The sequence below is a fragment of the Lagenorhynchus albirostris genome, chromosome X, assembly GCF_949774975.1.
Source record: "Lagenorhynchus albirostris chromosome X, mLagAlb1.1, whole genome shotgun sequence".
Lineage (NCBI taxonomy): Eukaryota > Metazoa > Chordata > Mammalia > Artiodactyla > Delphinidae > Lagenorhynchus > Lagenorhynchus albirostris.
In genome coordinates this window covers 18123976-18147964 of record NC_083116.1, presented here as the reverse complement: position 1 = coordinate 18147964, position 23989 = coordinate 18123976, and the positions used below count along the sequence as shown (strand labels likewise).

Sequence of the window (23989 nt, the reverse complement as noted above, 5' to 3'; positions counted from 1 at the left end):
TCCACTTGTGGCAGCTAGTAACACCTACAATAGACCTTTTGGGGTACAAAAAAAGTCACTAATCCTTCCAAAGGGTTACAAGAGACAAGTGATTAAAATAATCTTTTTCTTCTTGGTTTCACACATTTACACACCAATGTTATTCTTGTCCAGCTACCTGTGATGAGATGTTCAATGGGAAGTTTCTATGTGCTCCACAAAAATAGGGTTTCTGTGGTAAAAGAATTTTGAGAAATGTTGAGTGTAACAGAAGTAAACTGCTCTTTCGTGCAGTACGTCTCGGAGCCTTATCTCAGCTAATAAGCACTGTGGTGCTCCCTAGGGAGAGAAATATAATAAGTTTCCCAAAGATATATAAGTCTTCCAGAACAGATGTCATTTTCTTTCCACCAGATCTGAGTATAAACAATAAGCCAGAGTGCTGAGAATTCTGAAACTGAGAAACATTATCTTTAGTTGATACTGTCTTGGACTGTTAGGGTTTTCTCTAAACCAGTGGTCCTCAAACTTGAGTGTTCATCAGAATCACCAGGAGGGCTTTGTAAAACACAGACTGTCAGATTCACCTTCAAAGTTTCTGATTCAGCAGTCCTGGGTAGGGCCCAAGAATTTGCATTTCTAACAAGTACCCAGGTGAAGGTGGTGCTGCGAGTCAGCCAACAACACTTTCCCAACACTGTGGGAATGGCTGTCTATGGAACAATAGATTTAGCTATTTACTAAGCATTTTCTTATGTCGCTGATAATCAGTTTCTAAAAGGTCATATAGACGGGGTTTTGATATCTTAATTCCACATCTCTGACCTCAGTAATGATGTTAGCAGTCGTATAAAAGAAGGCCAGTCCAGGTCACACAAAAAAAGGATTGGACCTCTCAAGATTCTATTCTACTACTCCTAGAAAACACATTCATTTTCTGTTTACAAAGTAGTGCTATTAGTTATAAAGGTAAGTATATAAGAGCTCTGTATTACATGTTGCCTATGTTTGCTCTACAAATCTCCCCAGAGTGTTTTTCAAAATGTTTGCTACATACCCAAATTTAAGCAGATAAAGGATTTTCTAGTAAACTCTCCTCGGCTCTCTAATAAATTAATACCTTTACTCACTGCAGAAACCACACTCATTTGAAAGTACTACCTCTTCTCCTCACCCCCAAAAAAGGTATCTGGAAAAAAGACAAGCTCAAAGGAGGGAAATACTTTTCACATCAAATAAGCAAACAACCCAATGTTGACCACAGCATTTCAACATGGATAACCAAAAGGTGAAGTATTGATAGACTCCCAAACCTCAAAGCAAGCACCAAATACAAAGTTCATCCGTTGTACCCTGCAGTGATGCAGTAAGGAAACAGGACATCCCATACAACACTTTGTCCTTTTCATTGTGAAGAAAATAAATACCTGGCTAAGGAGTTCCAAGTATTTGTTATCATTTCCTTTCTGATTAAGAATAGTCTCAGCAGTACTCGGTTTACTTCTATCACTGGCAGCCTATTGAAATCTGAAGCCCCCAGTTTGCAATACCATAATGCTTGCAATACATTGGCACGTCTAAATGAAAAACACTCAAATAGCTTAATAAGCTGTAAATAAGAAATTCAGAAATAGAATTAGCCCCTTCCCTTGCCCTCTCACTAGGTATACAACTCCATTCTTCCACAAGGGCTTGGAAACAACTTACAGGAAAGACACACTTCCAAAAACACCATTATCATGGGCCTAAAGAGTAAGAGTGATATAATGGGGAAGGTGGTGATAATTACATCAAAAACTTCAAAAATCTAGATAAGGTTAATTGCTTCAGCTGGGCCCTAAATGTAGCTCTGCGCTTTCTGGCAACCACTGTAAAGAGGAAAATGTATTGAACTGCATTGTTCTTATTGCTTGATAAAAGAAAGTACACTGGTTAATAAGCACCTCTCTGTAAAAGAGACTGCTGGATACTATGAAAGACAATGAATAGGGCAGGGAACCTGCCCACAAGGAGTTTGCCTATCTTATCTCTTCTGCAACTGCAGAGGCCTGAGGACTGTTGCTGAGAGGGGCTCTAGCACTTGACATTATGGGATAGAAATCAAAGGAAAACAGTGGGGTAGAAATCAAAGGTGACTAAACTAGGGGTCTAGAGGTGCTATTGAGGAGGAGGAGAAATTTGATGGGGAGAATGAGACATCTCTGAGCCATAATTAATCACAGCTCTTCATTTTTGCTTCAAGGAAAGCCAAGGAGTTTATGATGTGTGATAAAAATGGCACAAATAATTCTCTCTCTGGCAGAGTCTCACTTTCTCTATCACCACCCCCCCTTCATTAGTATGTTATTTTATTCATTACACTTTCATTCTGGTTTCGCTTCAAATACATTATTATTGGAGCTGAAGTATTTCAGAATGAAAAGCTTTTCTCAAATAGGTGTCTCCGAATTTCTTCTTTTTTTCTCTACAATCTCCGGCATGGAAGTAATGTCATTTTTTTCCTTAAGTTTTTCTCTAGTGAGGAGAATAGGAGATTTGGGGGAGGAATAGTGAAATATGATTAAATACATTTTATCAGCAATATTTCGTAGATGGAATAAATGTCATGTGCCACCGGAGTGAGGCCTTGAGAATTTGGGAAGAGTGAAAGAGGGTCTTGGTTTTGTCTTAGCTGTCAGTTGCCTATTAAAATATGCAAGTCACAATTATGGATATTATTGTAAACTATTAATGACATCAGCTGAATGCTGCTAAATACTTAAAACCATTTTAAGTTTCCTTCTTTGTTGAAACATTTTTCTAAAATGGTCCAGGTACTTTTCTTATTTTTGAAGTAGAGTCAGTTGCCCAAACCTGAATCACATCTCGATTACTAAGGATTGCACCCAAGGCCTCAGGATGTCTGTCCTGAAAAACAGAAATCACTATGCCAAATGGAGATGAAGATGGAGAAGGTATAAGAGATTGAGCTGACTGCACAAATACCAAGGTACAGCTCATAAGCCTAGAAATCCTTTTTTAAATTCCATCTTGAAATTAGTTTCCCATTTCTTATTACTTTCCCATTTCTTTTAAAAAGCAGATTGCTAGGTAAGTTTATCTTAAAAAGTCAATGCACAGGCTCTCTCTCTAAGAATTTTTCTTTGCCTTTCTAGGCTGAAACTCTTCAGACTTTTTAAATATCACTGTACATTCGAAGCAATCATTATTGATTAAACTTTAAATATATATTTTTACTGGATTAGGCAGTCACCTTTTACACAAAACCCTTTTCTGCAGATTATGACCTGGTACTTGAATCAGTATGACCTTATTAGTGCTAATCATCCTTCCAAGAATACCTTTATTTGCAAGCTAGCCACTTGCTGTAAAATTCAATTTCAAATATTTTAAGGCAGAAAATGATGCTTGAATATTACTAGATTATCACACTAATTACTTTAAAATAATATGTAACAGTGGCCATTCAGTAAATTTTTAAAAAATCCACATAGAGGGTAAAAACACTCAAATGCTAAATTTGGAGAGTATCCAAGGCGTTTGGCCAATGAACATTTCTATAATGCCAAGGGACAGAATTAAATTCACAAAAATCAGCAATCTGTAGGCCATGAAATCTAGGTTAAAATGTGGTTGACTGAGGAAAGTTGGCACATGGGTGTATACAATTTTCATTCATATTTAGGTAAAAACTGAACTGGGAGTAGAAGTACAGATGCAGGTGGAGAGATGACTAGGCACCTTGCAGGGGAGCCCATATTGGTTCTCCCTCTGTCAAAGCGATTCAACAAGCTCATGTTTCATTCAGGGAACACTTTTCAAGCTCCCAATATTTACTATGTGTGCTACGCACAAAAGCTGTGGTGGTGAACAAGACACCGTCTAATGTGAAACCAAAAAAACGTATGACAAATCTTCATTTCAAATTCAATGAAATTGGATATTAAGGTGAACACAATAGCAGTAGGTGGAAGTAGTATTTCAACCAACCCCCTCTTACTTAACCATGTTGACTTGAGCAGCATCTCAACTCCATCACTGGCTTCTCCTTCCCACTGCCACCCCCTAATTCAAATTCTTATCATTTCATACCTTCAATATGAAGCTTTCTAAGCTTCAATAGCAGCTTTCTAAGAGGTCCCCCTGTGGCCAGTCTCTTTTGCTCTATTCATTCATCTTGCATAGGCTGATGATGCCATTTCTCTACTCAAAATTGTCAGATTCCTCAGCGCTACAAAATCAAGTTCAAGCTCCTCACTTCCTTTTAAGGCTACTCCTCTACCAACACAGGCTTTATGCTTCAGCCAGGCTGACTTAACACTCGACTCCCCAAATCCACACTACAGTTTTTTCCCCTCTGTCTTTGCTTAGGTTGTCCTTTCTGCCTGGAATGTCCTCCTGTCTCTCCTTCCAAGAATATCTCACACGGTACCTCTCCCATGACTACTTCTTTAACCACCACAGCTGGATATAATCCCAGCCCTCCCTCCTCCCTTGGACTCTTTTAGTGGTTCGTTTGTACCTGGCTTATGGCACATAACACAAGCAGCTTCATACTAAAAGGTCAGGCAGGGACCATATCTTCCATAACTTTGTATTCTGTGCAGTACTCAGCCCTGTGCCTAACAAGTAATAGTTTTCAATAAATGTTTGTTGAATGAATCATTTCTTTGGGGAATTGAATGTATATAGATAGAACTCTTAATGGATTTAACAGGACTTTCAGCATTAAATGACCCCTGACATTTATAAAATCCATGTAGTAAACCACAAGCAATAGTCCTGCAAATTGAGTACTGCTGCTTGCTCTTGTATGAAGAGAAACAGAGGTAGGTAGGATTCTCATGACTTCCTCAAGGCCACACAAGGAGCCTTGGTTAGAGCTGTTATTACAAGTCAGCATTTTCTATGTTTATGCCACTTGCTGATACCATGCTTCACATCAAGCATTTCCATGGTTACATCTGTTGTTCACCCAAGAAAGAGGCATTTATCAAGACTACCTCTAAGGCCTCTATGAAAAATAAGACAATATTCCAAAATACATACAATGGAATATTATTCAGCCATGAGAAAGAAGGAAATCCTGCCTTTTTTGGCAATATGCATGTACCTTGAAGGCCAGACACAGAAAGACAAATACTGTACAATTTCACTGATATGAGGAATCTAAAAAAGCTAAACTCATAGAAACAGAGTAGAATGGAGGTTACCAGGGACTGGGGGTGGGGAAAATGGAGAGATGTGGTCAAAGGGTACAAACTTCCAGTTATAAGGTGAATATGTTATGGTAATCTAAGATACAGCATCGTGACTATAGTGAACAAAACTGTATTATATACTTGACAGTTGCTTAAGACAGTAAGTCTTAAACTGTTCTTACCACAAAAAGAGTAACTATGTGAGGTGGTCATCATTTCCCAATATATACTTGTATCAAATCATCATGTTGTACACCGTAAACTTACACAATGTTATATGTCAATTAAATCTCACTAAAGCTGGAAAAAATCCTTCCTCTAGTGGGGTACTAGCAGAATAAAAATGGACAATTTAAAAATTTTTTTTCAGTTACTTGGAAGTAAGTTAAGATTGAATTTGTTTCTATATAGAATGCTTTTCCGGCTAATAGAAAAAGCGAAATAACCAGGAAATGGCAAAACAAACAAACAAACAAAACACCTCTAGAGATTATGTTTTTATACAAGTTGGAAAAAATTTAAGTTTGTTGAATAAAGTATGTGATAAATATAAACATTAACAACAGAAAAACAACTTCTGGGATAAGTATTTAGCAAACGTTTTAAAACCACACAGAGTTCTTAAATATATTCAACGTTCTCAAACGGTTACTTCAGGGTTACTATTTTTTCATAAATAGGATGAACAATTTTAAGGCAATATGACAATGTGATCTTAAAACAATGTCATCTTAAAAATATAGTCTCCAAAATGTATTTGGAATGGAATAAGAGATGATTGATACTATAATGCTGCCTACTCAATGTACCTAGACACATATAAAAGATGGGTTAAGAGTTTAAAGTCACAAAGCACGTGACCGCCTGGAGGGGTGGGATAGGAGGGTGGGAGGGAGGGAGACGCAAGAGGGAAGAGATATGGGAACATATGTATATATATAACTGATTCATTTTGTTGTAAAGCAGAAACTAACACACCATTGTAAAGCAATTATACTCCAATAAAGATGTTAAAAAAAAGAGTTTAAAGTCACAGAGAAAAAGGTTTTCTGTTTGCATTTCTGCATCCTAGAGACAGAAATTAGAACCTTAGTACTATCTAGTTAGCTGGCAAATCATGGCTGACACATAGGATATCTCTTACTTAGTTCAGGAAATTTGCCATATTTAACACAGTTATATCACTGTGACTCTATGTTTTCAAGCTGTTGGATGGTTTTCAGTGTGGAAACTGCCTTCACTGTCTACCCACAAGAACATGTGTAGGAGCAAAAGGCTAATCTCTTTTCTACAAAGTCCCAGTGGGTAAATAAAAATCTGAGTTTCAACAACAACAAAAAATATGTCCATTTACAATAGAAAAAACAGTCCAATTGAAAGCATACATTGACATGCCTATGACCAAGCAACAGCCGCAAAAACCGATGGATCGTTTTGTCACATCTACTTCTGTAAGTAACAGAGTTTGACATGACACTAAGCCATATTATACAAGCTCATCAGGAATAATATTGGAAAAATAATTTACTCCAACTCTAGACAACATGGTTAAGTCCAAATAGTGGAGATGATTTACAAAACAAAAGGTCGTAGACCAAATGGAATCATTTACTGACTTTTAAGAAAACAGTATCAAGAAAGACAGGAAAAAGCACGAGTTAAACTTCTCATTATGTCTAGCAGTAAAACTTGACTTTGTGGTGAGAACTGAAGGCACAGAAATAAAAACATTGAAAACCTAAGCAGGGTTGCAAATCTGGATTAGACAGCAACAGCAACAAAAACCATAAATTTGGGGCTTCCCTGGTGGCGCAGTGGTTGAGAGTCCGCCTGCCAATGCAGGGGACACGGGTTCGTGCCCCAATCCGGGAGGATCCCACATGCCGTGGAGCGGCTAGGCCCGTGAACCATGGCTGCTGAGCCTGCGCGTCCGGAGCCTGTGCTCCACAACGGGAGAGGCCACAACATTGAGGGGCCCGCGTACCACAAAAAAAAAAAACAAAAAAAAAACACATAAATTTAAGAAAACAAAGACTGATTACACAGTGGAGGAAATATAGAAAAAAAATGAAAAGATTATTTAGAGATAATGAGGAAAGAACAGATGGCCAGATGGCTAAAATTCCTCTGGAATATATACCCCTGTAGGTCAACAATCAAGTGGCCAGCTGAGATAGAGGAAAACAAGGCAAACCTGGGGACTTTACAATCAGAAACCTAATCTGTAAGGGCAAAAACAGCAGTGAGTAAATGATGTTCTATGAATAAAGTCATGTTCCTAGAAGAACTAATTGCTATTTCCAGATGCACAGAAGTACCTTGTATCCACATTTCACAAAAACGTGAAGTAAAGAAAAAAACAATATTTATAATGACTTCATATAGCTATGTGACATGAGAGAATTATTATATGATCAAGTAAGATCAGACATTTCCATAACATGTAAAGAGCTTCTTCCACACAAAAGAGTTGACATATAGTAGACAGTTCTCAAACTTCAGCTATTCAGATCTCTCGTACTAAATGGGGTTCCTGTGACAAAGGGTCCATCTTAATGGTACCAAATTTTGGTTGAAGAATACATCCCTGGCCATATCACAAGTCCTTTCTTACCAGGTAGCCAATTGCAGCCTTGGCTGCAAGGGGGAGAGAGAAATGATCTTGAGCTATGCTTCCATAAAACGTTTTAAATTCATTGGATTAGATTCCAAATTCTTTTACAAAACTGTATTTGACCCATAACAAGGCTGAGCTGCTACTGCAATATTTTCAGTTAATCTATGACAGGTACCTCCCTAGCTGGCCAGGACTTTATACTAATGAGTATATCTATAACAGCATCAGACATCAAAGAGTTTCATGCAGTGAAGATATACATGATCCACAGCCCGTTACAATCCCCGACTCTGGCTAGCTAACTCAGCAATGCAGGGTGTGAAGAAAAGGATGGACGAGGGAGTAGAGACAGCTCAGTGTTCTGACTCTTGGTGATTAAACAAAGCTTAGTATCACTAAGTTAGATAACATGGTCTAAAAATAAAAACACCCTGCTTCTCTTCCTCCTTCTTTTCAAAATTAATAGCCCAAATGACTGTCAGAGAACTAAATACGAAACTTTAATTAAAGTCTTTATCTAAACACAATGTCATGAAACAATAAATGAGGGAGAGATTAGGAAAGGGAAAGTTGACTTTTTCCCCCTTTTGAAGTAACAGAAAGTGAAGGAGAAACACAAAACGTTGAAAACAGGGCATCCCAATGTCATGTGGGACAGTCTGACGTGATAAGCACTGGATGCTTTTGGTTTAGTAAAACAATAGCCCAGTGCTTGCTTCGACAGCACATATTCTAAAATTGGAAAGATACAGAGAAGACTAGCATGGCTCCCGCACACGGATGACACGAAAATTCGTGACGCGTTCCATATTTTTGAGCAGTATGTTTCTTCTCTTAGAATTAAACGAATGCTGCAAAGATCAAAAACAAACAAAACACAATAAGCCCAAATGATGTTTTCTCCATCTCCTTCTTCACCACAGGAAAAAAGACTGAAATGATTGGAAGAACACTGGAGTTCTCAGGATCTTTTGATAACTGCTTATGTGACGTTGGACAAGGGACTCTCCCTCACTGGATCTCCAGTTTCCTATCTGTAAATGGTGACAATCTGAAATGAATGTTCTACATTCAAAATTTTTGATTTGCTAGGTTTGTGAAGCACTGTTATGGGTATGAGTGCTTTCTTAACTATTTAAATTATCCAACCCATCTAGTTAGTTGAGGTTAGTCCCAAGACCAGCCACTCCATGCCTTTCAGAGTTTTCTCATTACCACACCCAAAGTTTAAAAAAGAGAAGAAAGAAAAAGTAAAAGAAACATTAGGACTTTCCTGGTGGCACAGTGGTTAAGAATACACCTGCCAATGCAGGGGACACAGGTTCAAGCCCTGGTCTGGGAAGATCCCATATGCTGTGAAGCAAATAAGCCCGTGCGCCACAACTACTTAGCTTGCGCTCTAGAGCCCGCGAGCCACAACTACTGAAGCCTGTGCTCCGCAACAAGAGAAGCCACAGCAATGAGAAGACCGCGCATCGCAACCAAGAGTAGCCCCCGCTCGCCGCAACTAGGGAAAGTCCGCACACAGCAACAAAGACCCAATGCAGCCCAAAATTAAATAAATAAATAAATAAATTAATTAATTAAAAAGATTTTAAAAAAGAAACAATAATACTCCACTGTATTTCTGAGCATCAAAAGACAGGAGATGCATGTTCAAGACTAAGAAAGTTCTTTTTAAAACATTTAACTTTGAAATAATTTTAGACTTACAGAGAAATTACAAAAATAGTACAGAACGCCCCTGGAGACCCTTAACTCAGATTCCTGTAATGTCTATAACTTACATACCATACATAGCACAGTTATCAAAACCAGGAAATTATCTTTACTACAATACCATTAAATAAACTAGAGACCTTATTTGAATTTCACCAATTTTTCCCCTAATGTCCTCTCTCTGCTCCAGTATCCAATCCAGGATCCCATATTGCATTTACTTGTCATGTTTATTTAGTCTCCTCCAATCTGTGACAGTTTCTCAGTCTTTCCTCATCTCTTGGTCCATTTTCTCCTCCCTCCCTTTCTTGACTGACAGTTAGTAGAGAAGTGTGTTACCCATCACTTCTAAGATGGACACTTCCACATTTTGACAGCTTGGATATTGGGATGATCCTTACCATCAATGGTATGTTGAGGAGATGTTGAATAAATGAAGAAGATATTTATCGATTTTCACAAGAGGAAAACTTTACAGCACAGAAACCCAGCAGACACCATCTTTATCAGGTGATTAAGGTTAACATGAGAGAGGAGATACATCAACATCAAGTACCCTCGAATATGACGCACATCATTTCTATGGTTTTCTTGCCCAAAATGCATGACCTCAGTCAAATCATGAGAATGCATTTGACAAACCCAAACTGAGAGGCATTCTACAAAATAACTGACCAGTACTCATCCAAAGTGTCAGGGTCATGAAAGACAAGGAAAGGCTGAGGAACTGTCACAGACTGGAGGAGACTAAATAAACATGACAAGTAAATGCAATGTGGGGTCCTGGAGCAGAGAAAGGACATTAGAGGGAAAATTGGTGAAATTCAAATAAGGTCTCTAGTTTACTTAATGGTATTGAACTAGAGTTATTTCCTGGTTTTGATAACTGTGCTATGTATGGTATGTAAGTTGTTGACATTACAGGAAGCTGGGTGAAGGGTATGCAGGAACTCCTTGTACTATTTTTGCAACTTTTCTGTAAGCCTAAAATTATTTCAAAATAAAAAGTTTAACAAGTGAGGCTGAGCTATCAATATGTATTTCATTGGGTACTGACTGTAATTCCATTTTTCTTTCAAAAGAGATTTTTGAAATGTCCAAAATAGCATTGACTTTTACCGGTCAAAGATACATTCTTTTTAAGGTCAATAATAGAAGATAGAGATCCTTAAGTAAAATGTTATTTTCCTTGAGTCTCAGGATGACAGGTGCTGTCTATGTATCTTTATAATACAGGCAGACCCCTCTGATCAAGCTCATAAATGATTCTAAATCTTGCATAATTCAGCAACCCTTGGGATTATGTTGCTAGGAGTCTTCTGCTCCCAGTAAGTTTTCCCTTAGCAAGCAGGGATGAGGTAAATATTCACTCAAAAATAATCAAATTTTAAACTGGTGAAAACTGCTGTGACTAGTGATACTAGTACAGAATATACTGGTAACTCAGGACAAATTGACCTACAAGGATAGATTCACACCCATACGTCTATAAAACCAGTTTCACTTGCCAAAATATTATTATGCTTGTGATCATATGTGATGTTTGAAGACATAGTATGGGGCTGTTTTGTGTGTTTTCCTCACCCAGTCCTCTGACTATGCCTGCTGCTAAGGCCCTTGCCAGGAGATTTTTGTCACAAAACTACCCAAGGTGGTGAGTGCAGTGGGCAGATGTGATGGGTGTTGATCTTTCATAATTAAATAATGACAGCATTTATATCCTCCCTAGATAACAAGTGGCAGGTATCACAGTGCTTCAAGTATGGAGAAGAAGGTTTAAGACACATGAAATTGCTGAAGCAGAATACATGAAGACAATATTGGCTATGAAAACAATCACAGATTCTAGTATTTTCAGTATTATCAGTAATGATCTTTTGTTAAAGTCAAGGGACAGTCGCTAAAAATACCAACCTAGATCAATTGCAAACTGTAATATCAAGAAATTGGCACAGAATGGGTTAAGCAATACTTTGGAGAGAAATTCTGAAATAAATTGTGCCAAGCCGACTAGGCAATTGAGTCAAAAAACACCTGCCTATCAACATGACGCGAGACTCTTTTACGTAGCTGGAAATTAATCTATGGGCTGTGCTATCTAGATCTCTATCTGAAGATGGTGCAAACTTCATCACTGAACACTCAACATTCATGGAGTGATGGGCACAGCACTTCAGCACAATGCACAATTAGCCATCAAGCTTGCCCTCCTTATTTTCATAACATTCCCTCATTATGAGGTGAGTATAGGATATTGTTAACTATTGTGCCTATTACGAAGGCAAAGAGCCATCACCATCTGGTAGAGTACCTAGCGCTAATGGAATCCTTATAAAAACAACAAAAACAAAAGTAGCTGCCCAAAACTCATCAAGTGATTGCTTGTTATTTAACCACTCATGGAAGAAGAAACAGTGCACAGATACATTTCAAAAATGTTTCAAGCACAGAAACTCAAAGTGGGTAGCAAATGCTGCAATAACCATCAAGGTAAGTTATTTTGTTATTTGTGTATTATAGATATGATAGTAGTACAACCCACGTAGGTCAACTATTGTCAACTTGGTATAGTTTTCATGCTTATCATGGATAAGGAATAATATAAGAGAACTACAAAGCTTTTATGCAGACGTGGAACTGTGATGCATGTGCTATCTAAATGACTAATTAATTGTTTGAAAGGCACTGTATGTTTCAAATACTAAGATTTTCATTAAAATTTGAGAATGTAAGGATTATGTAAATGATCTTTATCTTGTGCGACTGGTCATCAAGATTTTAACATATGAAAAATTATTTTAAAAACACTGGGTATACTGAGTAGACAGTGTATTTAAATAATTAAGTGGTTTATTACTATTCATTGGCCATTATCTATTTAGTCTCTGAATTAAACATTTTCCAAGCTTTAAAGTGGTAGTGCAGTATGCATTTTGTTAACAATCATGTTCCATATTACTTTTCTTCAAAATGTTTCCATTATGGCATTCTTTTGCCTTTAAATGGGAGAACTGATCTGAAGTATATCAATGATTAGTAATATCACACATCTCTTTCCGCCAGACACCTGAAAAGACAGAATTTACAAAGCCTGCAAGGAACTCTATATCTAAGAGTAAGCCATAAAAACAGTGATACTTAGCTTGAAGAACTAACATCACACTCATGGCAACTGGATGTGGGCATGTCCATTTGAAACATTAATGTGTAGTTTTAGATAATAAAACCCTAACTAAATAGAACTGTTTTGAAGAACTCCTAAAATAAGCATCTTAGTTAATAGTAAGAAGATAACTTTTCACTTAATTCACTTTTTTTTTTTTTGGGCCACGTTATGCGGCTTGCAGGATCTTCCCCAACCAGGGGCTAAACCCGGGGCCATGGAGTCAAAGCGCCGATTCCTAACCACTGGACTGCCAGGGAAGTCCTTAATTCACTTTTATAGTGATACATGGCTTTTCATTTATGTTATCTCATTGGAATCTCCACAATATTCATGGAAGTTAGGTAGAGAAGAATTACCCATGCATTACAGATGAAGCAACTCAAGTTCTGTCAGATTAAGTAGCTAAAGTCAAAAACAGTAGTGGGGCTGGGACTCCTGAAACAAGATTTGTAAAGTGACTAGTGCAGTGCTGGACACTCTATATGAACTAGCTAAAAGACATCTCCTTTTTTCCCCCTTAAACTAGTCCAGTGCTCTTTTCCATTTAAGGCACTGCACAGTCCTTGATTTAAGTAATACACAGAAGATTTAAATAATACATAAAATAATTGTAGATGAAACCTGAATGAAAATGAAATGAAGAAAACAGAATAAGCCCTTTAGTCATAATATCTGCTACAAAAAAGAGCAATTCAGACATTTTCAATGTTAGGAATTGCCATTATCTTTATAACTAGTTCCCATTCTTGAACTGGAATGGTCTGCAACAAAAACTAGCAACCACGAAATAAGCAAAAGTAACTACTTAAGTAGGATACCATGATAAAATGTTTTCTGAATAAATGATCACAGGAAGGAATACATCTCTATTAGCCAAAGCAGCCATAAATAAAAATGTGAATGAGGTAAAATTGGTCATGATGAGGATAAAACAATATCAAGAAATCGAGGCTTGGTTGGGCAAGATGGTGGAAGAGTAAGACGCAGAGATCACCTTCTTCCCCACAGATACACCAGAAATACATCTACACGTGGAACAACTCCTACAGAACACCTACTGAACACTGGCAGAAGACCTCAGACCTCCCAAAAGGCAAGAAACTCCCCACGTACCTGGGTAGGGCAACAGAAAAAATAATAAATAGAGACAAAAGGATAGGGAAGGGACCTGCACCAGTGGGAGGGAGCTGTGAAGGAGGAAAGGTTTCCACACACTAGGAGGCCCCTTCGCAGGCGGAGACTGCGGGTGACGAAGGGGGAAAGCTTGGAGCCGTGGAGGAGAGCACAGCAACAGGGGTGCGGAGGGCAAAGTGGAGAGATTCCCGCACAGAGGATCGGTGCCGACCGGCACTCACCAGCCCGAGATGCTTGTCTGCTCACCCGCCGGGGCGGGCGGGGCCGGGAGCTGAAGCTTGGGCTTTGGTCGGAGCACCGGGAGAGGACTGGGGTTGGCGGCTTGAACACAGCCTGAAGGGGGTTAGTGCACCACGCCTAGCCGGGAGGGAGTCCGGGAAAAAGTCTGGAGCTGCCGAAGAGGCAAGAGACTTTTTCTTCCCACTTCGTTTCCTGGTGCGCGAGGCGAGGGGATTAAGAGCGCCGCTTAAAGGAGCTCCAGAGACGGGTGTGAGCCGCGGCTAAAAGCGCGGACCCCAGAGACGGGAATGGGACGCTAAGGCTGCTGCTGCCGCCACCAAGAAGCCTGTGTGCGAGCACAGGTCACTCTCCACACTCCCCTTCCGGGGAGCCTGTGCAGCCCGCCACTGCCAGGGTCCTGGGATCCAGGGACAACTTCCCCGGGAGAACACACGGCGCACCTCAGGCTGGTACAACATCACGCTGGCCTCTGCCGCCGCAGGCTCGCCCCGCACTCCGTACCCCTCCCTCCCCCCGGCCTGAGTGAGCCAGAGCCCCCGAATCAGCGGCTCCTTTAACCCCGTCCTGTCCGAGCGAAGAACAGACACCCTCCAGCGACCTACACGCAGAGGCGGGGCCAAATCCAAAGCTGAGCCCCTGGGAGCTGTTAGAACAAAGAAGAGAAAGGGAAATCTCTCCCAGCAGCCTCAGGAGCAGCGGATTAACTCTCCACAATCAACGTGATGTGCCCTTCATCTGTGGAATACATGAATAGACAACAAATCATCTGTGGAATACATGAATAGACAACAAATCAAATTGAGGAGGTGAACTTTGAAAGCAAGATTTATGATTTTTCCCCCTTTTCCTCTTTTTGTGAGTGTGTAGGTGTATGCTTCTGTGTGAGATTTTGTCTGTATAGCTTTGCTTCCACCATTTGTCCTAGGGTTCTATCCATCCGTTTTTTTGTTTGTTTGTTTTTCTCTTAATAATTATTTTTTTATTTTAATAACTTTATTATAGTTTATCATACTTTATTTTACCTTATTTTCTTTCTTTCTTTTTTCCTTCCTTCCTCCCTCCCTCCCTCCCTCCTTTCTTTCTTTCTTTCTACTTCTACTAATTCTTTCTTTCTACTTTTTCTCCCTTTTATTCTGAGCCATGTGGATGAAAGAATCTTAGTGATGCAGCCAGGAGTCAGTGCTGTGCCTCTGAGGCGGGAGAGCCAACTTCAGGACACTGGTCCACAGGAGACCTCCCAGCTCCAATAATATCAAACGGCAAAAATCTCCCAGAGATCTCCATCTCAACGCCAGCACTCAGCTTCACTCAACGACCAGCAAGCTATAGTGTTGGACATCCTATGCCAAACAACTAGAAAGACAGGAACACAACCCCACCCATTAGCAGAGAGGCTGCCTAAAATCATAATAAGGCCACAGACCTCCCAAAACATACCACCAGATGTGGACCTGCCCACCAGAAAGACAAGATCATGCGTCATCCAACAGAACACAGGCACTAGTCCCCTCCACCAGGAAGCCTACACAACCCACTGAACCAACCTTAGCCACTGGGGACAGACACCAAAAAACAACGGGAACTATGAACCTACAGCCTGCAAAAAGGATACCCCAAACACAGTAAGATAAGCAAAATGAGAAGACAGAAAAACACACAGTAGATGAAGGAGCAAGATAAAAACCCATCAGACCTAACAAATGAAGAGGAAATAGGCAGTCCACCTGAAAAAGAATTCAGAATAATGATAGTAAAGATGATCCAAAATCTTGAAAACAGAATAGACAAAATGCAAGAAACATTTAACAAGGACCTAGAAGAACTAAAGATGAAACAAACAACAATGAACAGCACAATAAATGAAATTAAAAATACTCTAGATGGGATCAAGAGCAGAATAACTGAGGCAGAAGAACGGGTAAGTGACCTGGAAAATAAAATAGTGGAAATAACTACTGCAGAGCAGAATAAAGAAAAAAGAATGAAAAGAACTGAGGACAGTCGCAGAGACCTCTGGGACAACATTAAAGGCACCAACATTCGAATTATAGGGGTTCCAGAAGAAGAAGAGAAAAAGAAAGGGACTGAGAAAATATTTGAAGAGATTATAGTTGAAAACTTCCGTAATATGGGAAAGAAATAGTTAATCAAGTCTAGGAAGCACAGAGAGTCCCTTACAGGATAAATCCAAGGAGAAATACGCCAAGACACATATTAATCAAACTGTCAAAAATTAAATACAAAGAAAACATATTAAAAGCAGCAAGGGAAAAACAACAAATAACACACAAGGGAATCCCCATAAGGATAACAGCTGATCTTTCAGCAGAAACTCTGCAAGCCAGAAGGGAGTGGCAGGACATATTTAAAGTAATGAAGGAGAAAAACCTGCAACCAAGATTACTCTATCCAGCATGGATCTCATTCAGATTTGATGGAGAAATTAAAGCCTTAACAGACAAGCAAAAGCTGAGAGAGTTCAGCACCACCAAACCAGCTCTACAACAACTGCTAAAGGAACTTCTCTAGGCAAGAAACACAAGAGAAGGAAAAGACCTACAATAATGAACCCAAAACAATTAAGAAAATAGGAATAGGAACATACATATCGATAATTACCTTAAATGTAGATGGACTAAATGCTCCCACCAAAAGACACAGATTGGCTGAATGGATACAAAAACAAGACCCATATATTTGCAGTCTACAAGAGACCCACTTCAGACCTAGAGACACATACAGACTGAAAGTGAGGGGATGGAAAAAGATATTCCATGCAAATGGAAACCAAAAGAAAGCTGGAGTAGCAATTCTCACATCAGACAAAATAGACTTTAAAATAAAGACTATTAGAAGCGACAAAGAAGGACACTACATAATGATCAAGGGATCGATCCAAGAAGAAGATATAACAATTGTAAATATTTATGCACCCAACATAGGAGCACCTCAATACATCAGGCAAATACTAACAGCCATAAAAGGGGAAATTGACAGAAACACATTCATAGTAGGGGCCTTCAACACCCCACTTTCACCAATGGACAGATCATCCAAAATGAAAATAAATAAGGAAACACAAGCTTTAAATGATACATTAAACAAGATGGACTTAACTGATATTCATAGGACATTCCATCCAAAAACAACAGAATACACATTTTTCTCAAGTGCTCATGGAACATTCTCCAGGATAGATCATATCTTGGGTCACAAATCAAGCCTTGGTAAATTTAAGAAAACTGAAATTGTATCAAGTATCTTTTCCGACCGCAACGCTATGAGACTAGACATCAATTACAGGAAAAGACCTGTAAAAAATACAAACACATGGAGGCTAAACAATACACTACTTAATAACGAAGTGATCACTGAAGAAATCAAAGAGGAAATAAAAAAATTCCTAGAAACAAATGACAATGGAGACACGACGACCCAAAATCTATGGGATGAGCAAAAGCAGTTCTAAAAGGGAAGTTTAGAGCAATACAAGCCCACCTTAAGAAACAGGAAACATCTTGAATAAACAACCTAACCTTGCACCTAAAACAATTAGAGAAAGAACAAAAAAAACCCAAAGTTAGCAGAAGGAAAGAAATCATAAAAATCAGATCAGAAATAAATGGAAAAGAAATGAAGGAAACGATAGCAAAGATCAATAAAACTAAAAGCTGGTTCTTTGAGAAGAGAAACAAAATAGATAAACCATTTGCCAGACTCATCAAGGAAAAAAGGGAAAAGACTCAAATCAATACAATTAGAAATGAAAAAGGAGAAGTAACAAGTGACACTGCAGAAATACAAAAGATTATGAGAGATTACTACAAGCAACTCTATGCCAATAAAATGGACAACCTGGAAGAAATGGACAAATTCTTAGAAATGCACAACCTGCCGAGACTGAATCAGGAAGACATAGAAAATATGAACAGACCAATCACAAGCACTGAAATTGAAACTGTGATTTAAAATCTTCCAACAAACAAAAGCCCAGGACCAGATGGCTTCACAGGCGAATTCTCTCAAACATTTAGAGAAGAGCTAACACCTATCCTTCTCAAACTCTTCTACAATATAGCAGAAGGAGGAACACTCCCAAACTCATTCTATGAGGCCACCATCACCCTGATACCAAAACCAGACAAGGATGTCACACAGAAAGAAAACTACAGGCCAATATCACTGATGAACATAGATGCAAAAATCCTCAACAAAATACTAGCAAACAGAATCCAACAGCACATTAAACGGATCATACACCATGATCAAGTGGGGTTTATTCCAGGAATGCAAGGATTCTTCAATATACACAAATCAATCAACGTGATACACCATATCAACAAACTGAAGGAGAAAAACCATATGATCATCTCAATAGATGCAGAAAAAGCTTTTGACAAAATTCAACACCCATTTATGATAAAAACCCTCCAGAAAGCAGGCATAGAGGGAACTTTCCTCAACATAATAAAGGCCATATATGACAAACTCACAGCCAACATTGTCCTCAATGGTGAAAAACTGAAAGCATTTCCACTAAGATCAGGAACAAGACAAGGTTGCCCACTCTCACCCCTCTTATTCAACATAGTTTTGGAAGTTTTAGCCACATCAATCAGAGAAGAAAAGGAAATAAAAGGAATCCAAATTGGAAAAGAAGAAGTAAAGCTGTCACTGTTTGCAAATGACATGACACTATACATAGAGAATCCTAAAGATGCTACCAAAAAACTACTAGAGCTAATCAATGAATTTGGTAAAGTAGCAGGATACAAAATTAATGCCCAGAAATTTCTGGCATTCCTATACACTAATGATGAAAAATCTGAAAGTGAAATCAAGAAAACACTCCCGTTTACCATTGCAACAAAAAGAAAAAAATATCCAGGAATAAACCTACCGAAGGAGACAAAAGACCTGTATGCAGAAAATTATAAGACACTGATGAAAGAAATTAAAGATGATACAAATAGATGGAGAGATATACCATGTTCTTGGATTGGAAGAATCAACATTGTGAAAATGACTCTACTACCCAAAGCAATCTACAGATTCAATGCAATCCCTATCAAACTACCACTGGCACTTTTAACAGAACTAGAACAAAAAATTTCACAATTTGTATGGAAACACAAAAGACCCCGAATAGCCATAGCAATCCTGAGAATGAAAAACGGAGCTGGAGGAATCAGGCTCCCTGACTTCAGACTATACTACAAGGCTACAGTAATCAGGACAGTATGGTACTGGTGCAGAAACAGAAAGATAGATCAATGGAACAGGATAGAAATCCCAGAGATAAACCCACGCACATATGGTCACCTTACCTTTGATAAAGGAGGCAGGAATGTACAGTGGAGAAAGGACAGCCTCTTCAATAAGTGGTGCTGGGAAAACTGGACAGGTACATGTAAAATATGAGATTAGATCACTCCCTAACACCATACGCAAAAATAAACTCAAAATGGATTAAAGACCTAAATGTAAGGCCAGAAACTATCAAACTCTTAGAGGAAAACATAGGCAGAACACTCTATGACATAAATCACAGCAAGATCCTTTTTGACCCACCTCCTAGAGAAATGGAAATAAAAACAAAAATAAACAAATTGGACCTAATGAAACTTCAAAGCTGTTGCACAGCAAAGGAAACCGTAAACAAGATGAAGAGACAACCCTCAGAATGGGAGAAAATATTTGCAAATGAAGCAACTGACAAAGGATTAATCTCCAAAATTTATAAGCAGCTCATGGAGGTTAATAACAAAAAAACAAACAACCCAATCCAAAAATGGGCAGAAGACCTAAATAGACATTTCTCCAAAAAAGATATACAGACTGCCAACAAACACATGAAAGAATTCTCAACATCACTAATCATTAGAGAAATGCAAATCAAGACTACAATGAGATATCATCTCACACCAGTCAGAATGGCCATCATCAAAAAATCTAGAAACAATAAATGCTGGAGAGGGTGTGGAGAAAAGGGAACCCTCTTGCACTGTTGGTGGGAATGTAAATTGATACAGCCACTGCGGAGAACAGTATGAGGTTCCTTAAAAAACTACAAATAGAACTATCATATGACCCAGCAATCCCACTACTGGGCATATACCCTGAGAAAAACATAATTCAAAAAGAGTCATGTACCAAAATGTTCATTGCAGCTCTATTTACAATAGCCTGGAGATGGAAACAACCTAAGTGCCCATCTTCGGATGAATGTCTAAAGAAGATGGGGCACATATATACAACGGAATATTACTCAGCCATAAAAGAAACGAAATTGAGCTATTTGTAATGAGGTGGATGGACCTAGAGTCTGTCATACAGAGTGAAGTAAGTCAGAAAGAGAAAGACAAATACTGTATTCTAACACATATATATGGAATTTAAGAAAAAAAATGTCATGTAGAACCTAGGGGTAAGACAGGAATAAAGACACAGACCTACTAGAGAATGGACTTGAGGATATGGGGAGGGGGAAGGGTAAGCTGTGACAAAGTGAGCGAGAGAGGCATGGACATATATACACTACCAAACGTAAGGTAGATAGCTAGTGGGAAGCAGCCGCACAGGGAGATAAGCTCGGTGCTTTGTGACCGCCTGGAGGGGTGGGATAGGGAGGCTAGGAGGGAGGGAGATGCAAGAGGGAAGAGATATGGGAACATATGTATATATATAACTGATTCATTTTGTTGTAAAGCAGAAACTAACACACCATTGTAAAGCAATTATACTCCAATAAAGATGTTAAAAAAAAAGAAATTGAAATGGTTATTAAGGTTAATTCATTTCCCCCCCCATATCTATTTTAACATATTTTGAAAAAAAATCTAAAATGAATCACAGCAAATCTTACTAATTCAACCAGGAATCTATTATCATTTTTTTACTCTTATGCTTTAATTTGTACGTTTATGCTTAATTTAAGAATAACCATGGATAAAACAGGAAAATCAGTGCATTTTTCATTCTGCAATCATATATGTTCTATTCTACATAATATCTCACCTGTCCTCATATTTTGTTTATACTCATGTACATAATATTCAGGTTTGATCACCTTGGCAATAGACCTTTCCTTATAAAATGTGCTCACAAATATGAAATTGGTCAATCAGTTGCTCAGGAAGAAAATTACATGAACCTAGTTTTGTAGCAAATATGTTTAAGTTAAAGGTTCAAAATATCCTTTAACTAAGAAAATTCAAAATGCCATCATTTTCCTCCTGGATGGTGAGATTTTCACCTTATACTTTCTCTGTCTGACTTTATTTATCCTCTGATTGGTCCCTGCCAAGTATATTTTGATAATATAGATAATAAGCTATATTTCAGTGAAGGACTTCTCTATGTTGAGGACTATGACCACTGTATTAAAATCTAAATAATATACACAGACGTAAAGTACAGCAAGGCTACAACTTCTCACTCCTACAAAAATTCTTGAATTTTTTTTTATTTAAGTCTATCTATCTCGGTCAGTGAGCTTTGATTGGTGAGCTTTAGTCTGGCTTAGTTCTACAAAGTCTACATCCTGTCTTAAAAAACAAACAAACTTACTGCTTTCATGGTATCATTAACTTGACTAATTTCAAGGCACAACATATTTCAAAAAAAACCCAGAGAAATCAACAAGTTTCAATTAAAAATGATGTGCATTTAGATGAGACTCACCTTTAAAGAATCAAAACAAGCCATCACACGACCATTTTCCACATGGCAAACTCTTGGCGGATGGGCAAACTTGCAATCTGAATCAGCTCGAGAGCAGGTTCCTCTCTGAAATTCTCTACAGACTTCCAAAGTCAGCCACTTGGTATCACGAACCAGGGCAACATTGACAGCCGTCATATTGAAAGCAAAGTTAAAATCAAGTGCACCCTCTCTACAACACTATTACTGCTGTTGTTGAAAGGTTAAAAATAAATTCAAGCTAAATGTGAAGAGATAACTGGTTGCTTTGGTGAAAGGTTTCTTTGTTAGCACTTAAGTTTTCATTTAAGTCAAATTTGGTGGTCTAGTCAAACAAAAAGCCCACTATAAAATAAAAATCGTATCAGAATAACTAAAAATCAAATTAGAGACCAACTCCTAAGAAGGCAGCCGTCAAGGTTAAGATATTGAGTGCTTTATTTTTTTCCTCTGCTGAAGTTACTTCAAATAACGGGCAGAGTTTCAAAAGGATTCTGTGCTCTCCAGTTGATATTTTCAATTATTCTCGCAAAAAGCATATGCCGCTGGCTGCCTGTCAATGTGTGGAATGGTCTCAAGTCAAGGGGAGAAAAGTTTTTTTACCTATCTCTTGGCTTTAAAGATTAATAGGATGTTACAACTGCAATTTTTTTTTGTTTTTGCTGCAAAATCGGGAGGAGGAAAAATGACTATGAAAATTGAGAATCAAAGAAAAAAGAATGAACGAGTTGCTGAGAATGAACTACAAGCACACCAGGGTTTTTTTTTGTGGGGGCGGGGCGGGGAGAGGTGGCAGTGATGGTGGTAGGGAGAGGGGTTTATAAAGAGGCAGCTCGAAAGTGGAATCCAATCAGTAGAGTTTTCAGAAAAGGCACTTTCCAGAAACCTGCAAAAAATAAAATAAAATAAAATAAAATTAGCTAATATAACACATTGCTTCCGTTTTAAACTCTAGATTTGGAAAAGTAGTAATATATCCTCTTTAAAACAGGAAGCATCTAGATACTGACAGTGCAACGTAGGAGACAGTCAGCCATTGTCAATAAAAAGGGCATTTCCCAGTGTAGAACTGTACATAGTAAAAGGAAGCAACCACTTCGATTTACTGTTGAAATACAAGACTGGGCAACAACCCAATTAAAAAGAAAAAAAAGATTATTTCATTTTGGTCTGTTTGGGGGCAGAAATTCATTCAGGGGTCCACTGCACAGAAAGAGCCAGAGCCTGACATGTCAGCGCTTTATGTAGTCACGATCCACCTGTGTGTCTTCAGGTTTTAGAGGCTACCAAAGACCTGCCATTAAACTGGCTTTACTATGATCTGATCGAAGGCTTGATGATCTGCTCTCAAAATCCAGAAAACAGAAATTGCTAGGAAAATTTAAGATGCTCCAAGAGGTAACTGTGTATTTGAAATGTAATTGTTGATGATCACACAAAACAGATATGACAATAACTAGCTGGAGACCCACTGCAAATGAGGTAGGGGAGAGACTGTGAAATGTAAAATGTGCTTCAGATCAAGAAAGAAATCCTTTGAAAAGATGCTGGATTTTTTTTTTCTGTGTATGCTCTATTAGTTCTTAGTCTTTATGAAGGGATATTGGAACAACTCAGAAGGAGGTTTCAGCATGGACAAATAAGTGAGACCGAAAGCACTGTTCATACACTGGTCATACATTAAATACTGTGCAGCTTTAGGGTTTGTACTTTAAACCAGTGTCGACCAGCAACAATTTCTAGGAACTCAGCTGAGAAGATAGATTAAATGTTAATTTATTGGCATTATGCCATGAACACATACCAAAATAACAGGGATTTTCTAAAGCAAAAGTAAGCTCTGAGTATCAGACAAATCAACTAATTGTTAACTTCATCAAAAAAGTAGAATTAAAGTTCTTGAAAACATTTCATTTACTTTTTAAAACAGTTTCTTCAATAATTTTACAGAATCTGGATTTTTGCTTTATTCTTTCCGCATTCAAGATGAAACTCAATATCACCTAATTTTTCAGATACCATTAGGAAATTAAGTATATAGAAAATTCATGCAGGCTTATCCATTTAAGAGCAAAACGTGTTTCTCTAAGTCATTCTTCATGGAAATATTTCTAAAATGTATTATATGTAGCTTTGCCTTCTTAAAAAATACTGAACATAATTTGGGCTCTGGTTGAAGACTTGGGGTCATAAAATGCCCTGGGAAGTATTATAGTTCTCTTTCAGTGGCAG

At 38.3% G+C, this 23989-nt stretch overlaps 1 protein-coding gene and 1 non-coding gene across 2 annotated transcripts in view; one reads left to right on the top strand and one right to left on the bottom strand.

Moving 5' to 3' along the window:
• Nucleotides 1-22056, bottom strand: part of MBNL3 (muscleblind like splicing regulator 3) — a 61922-nt gene extending 39866 nt beyond the window's left edge. The window contains exon 1 of the mRNA XM_060137007.1: nt 21740-22056. Coding sequence (XP_059992990.1) covers nt 21740-21916 — 177 coding nt within the window. The 5' untranslated portion in view covers nt 21917-22056. The remainder of the gene's footprint in view (nt 1-21739) is intronic.
• Nucleotides 8506-8612, top strand: LOC132514211 (U6 spliceosomal RNA). The gene has a single exon (XR_009538697.1). It is a non-coding gene; the product is annotated as a U6 spliceosomal RNA (small nuclear RNA).
• Nucleotides 22057-23989: the final 1933 nt, after the last annotated feature.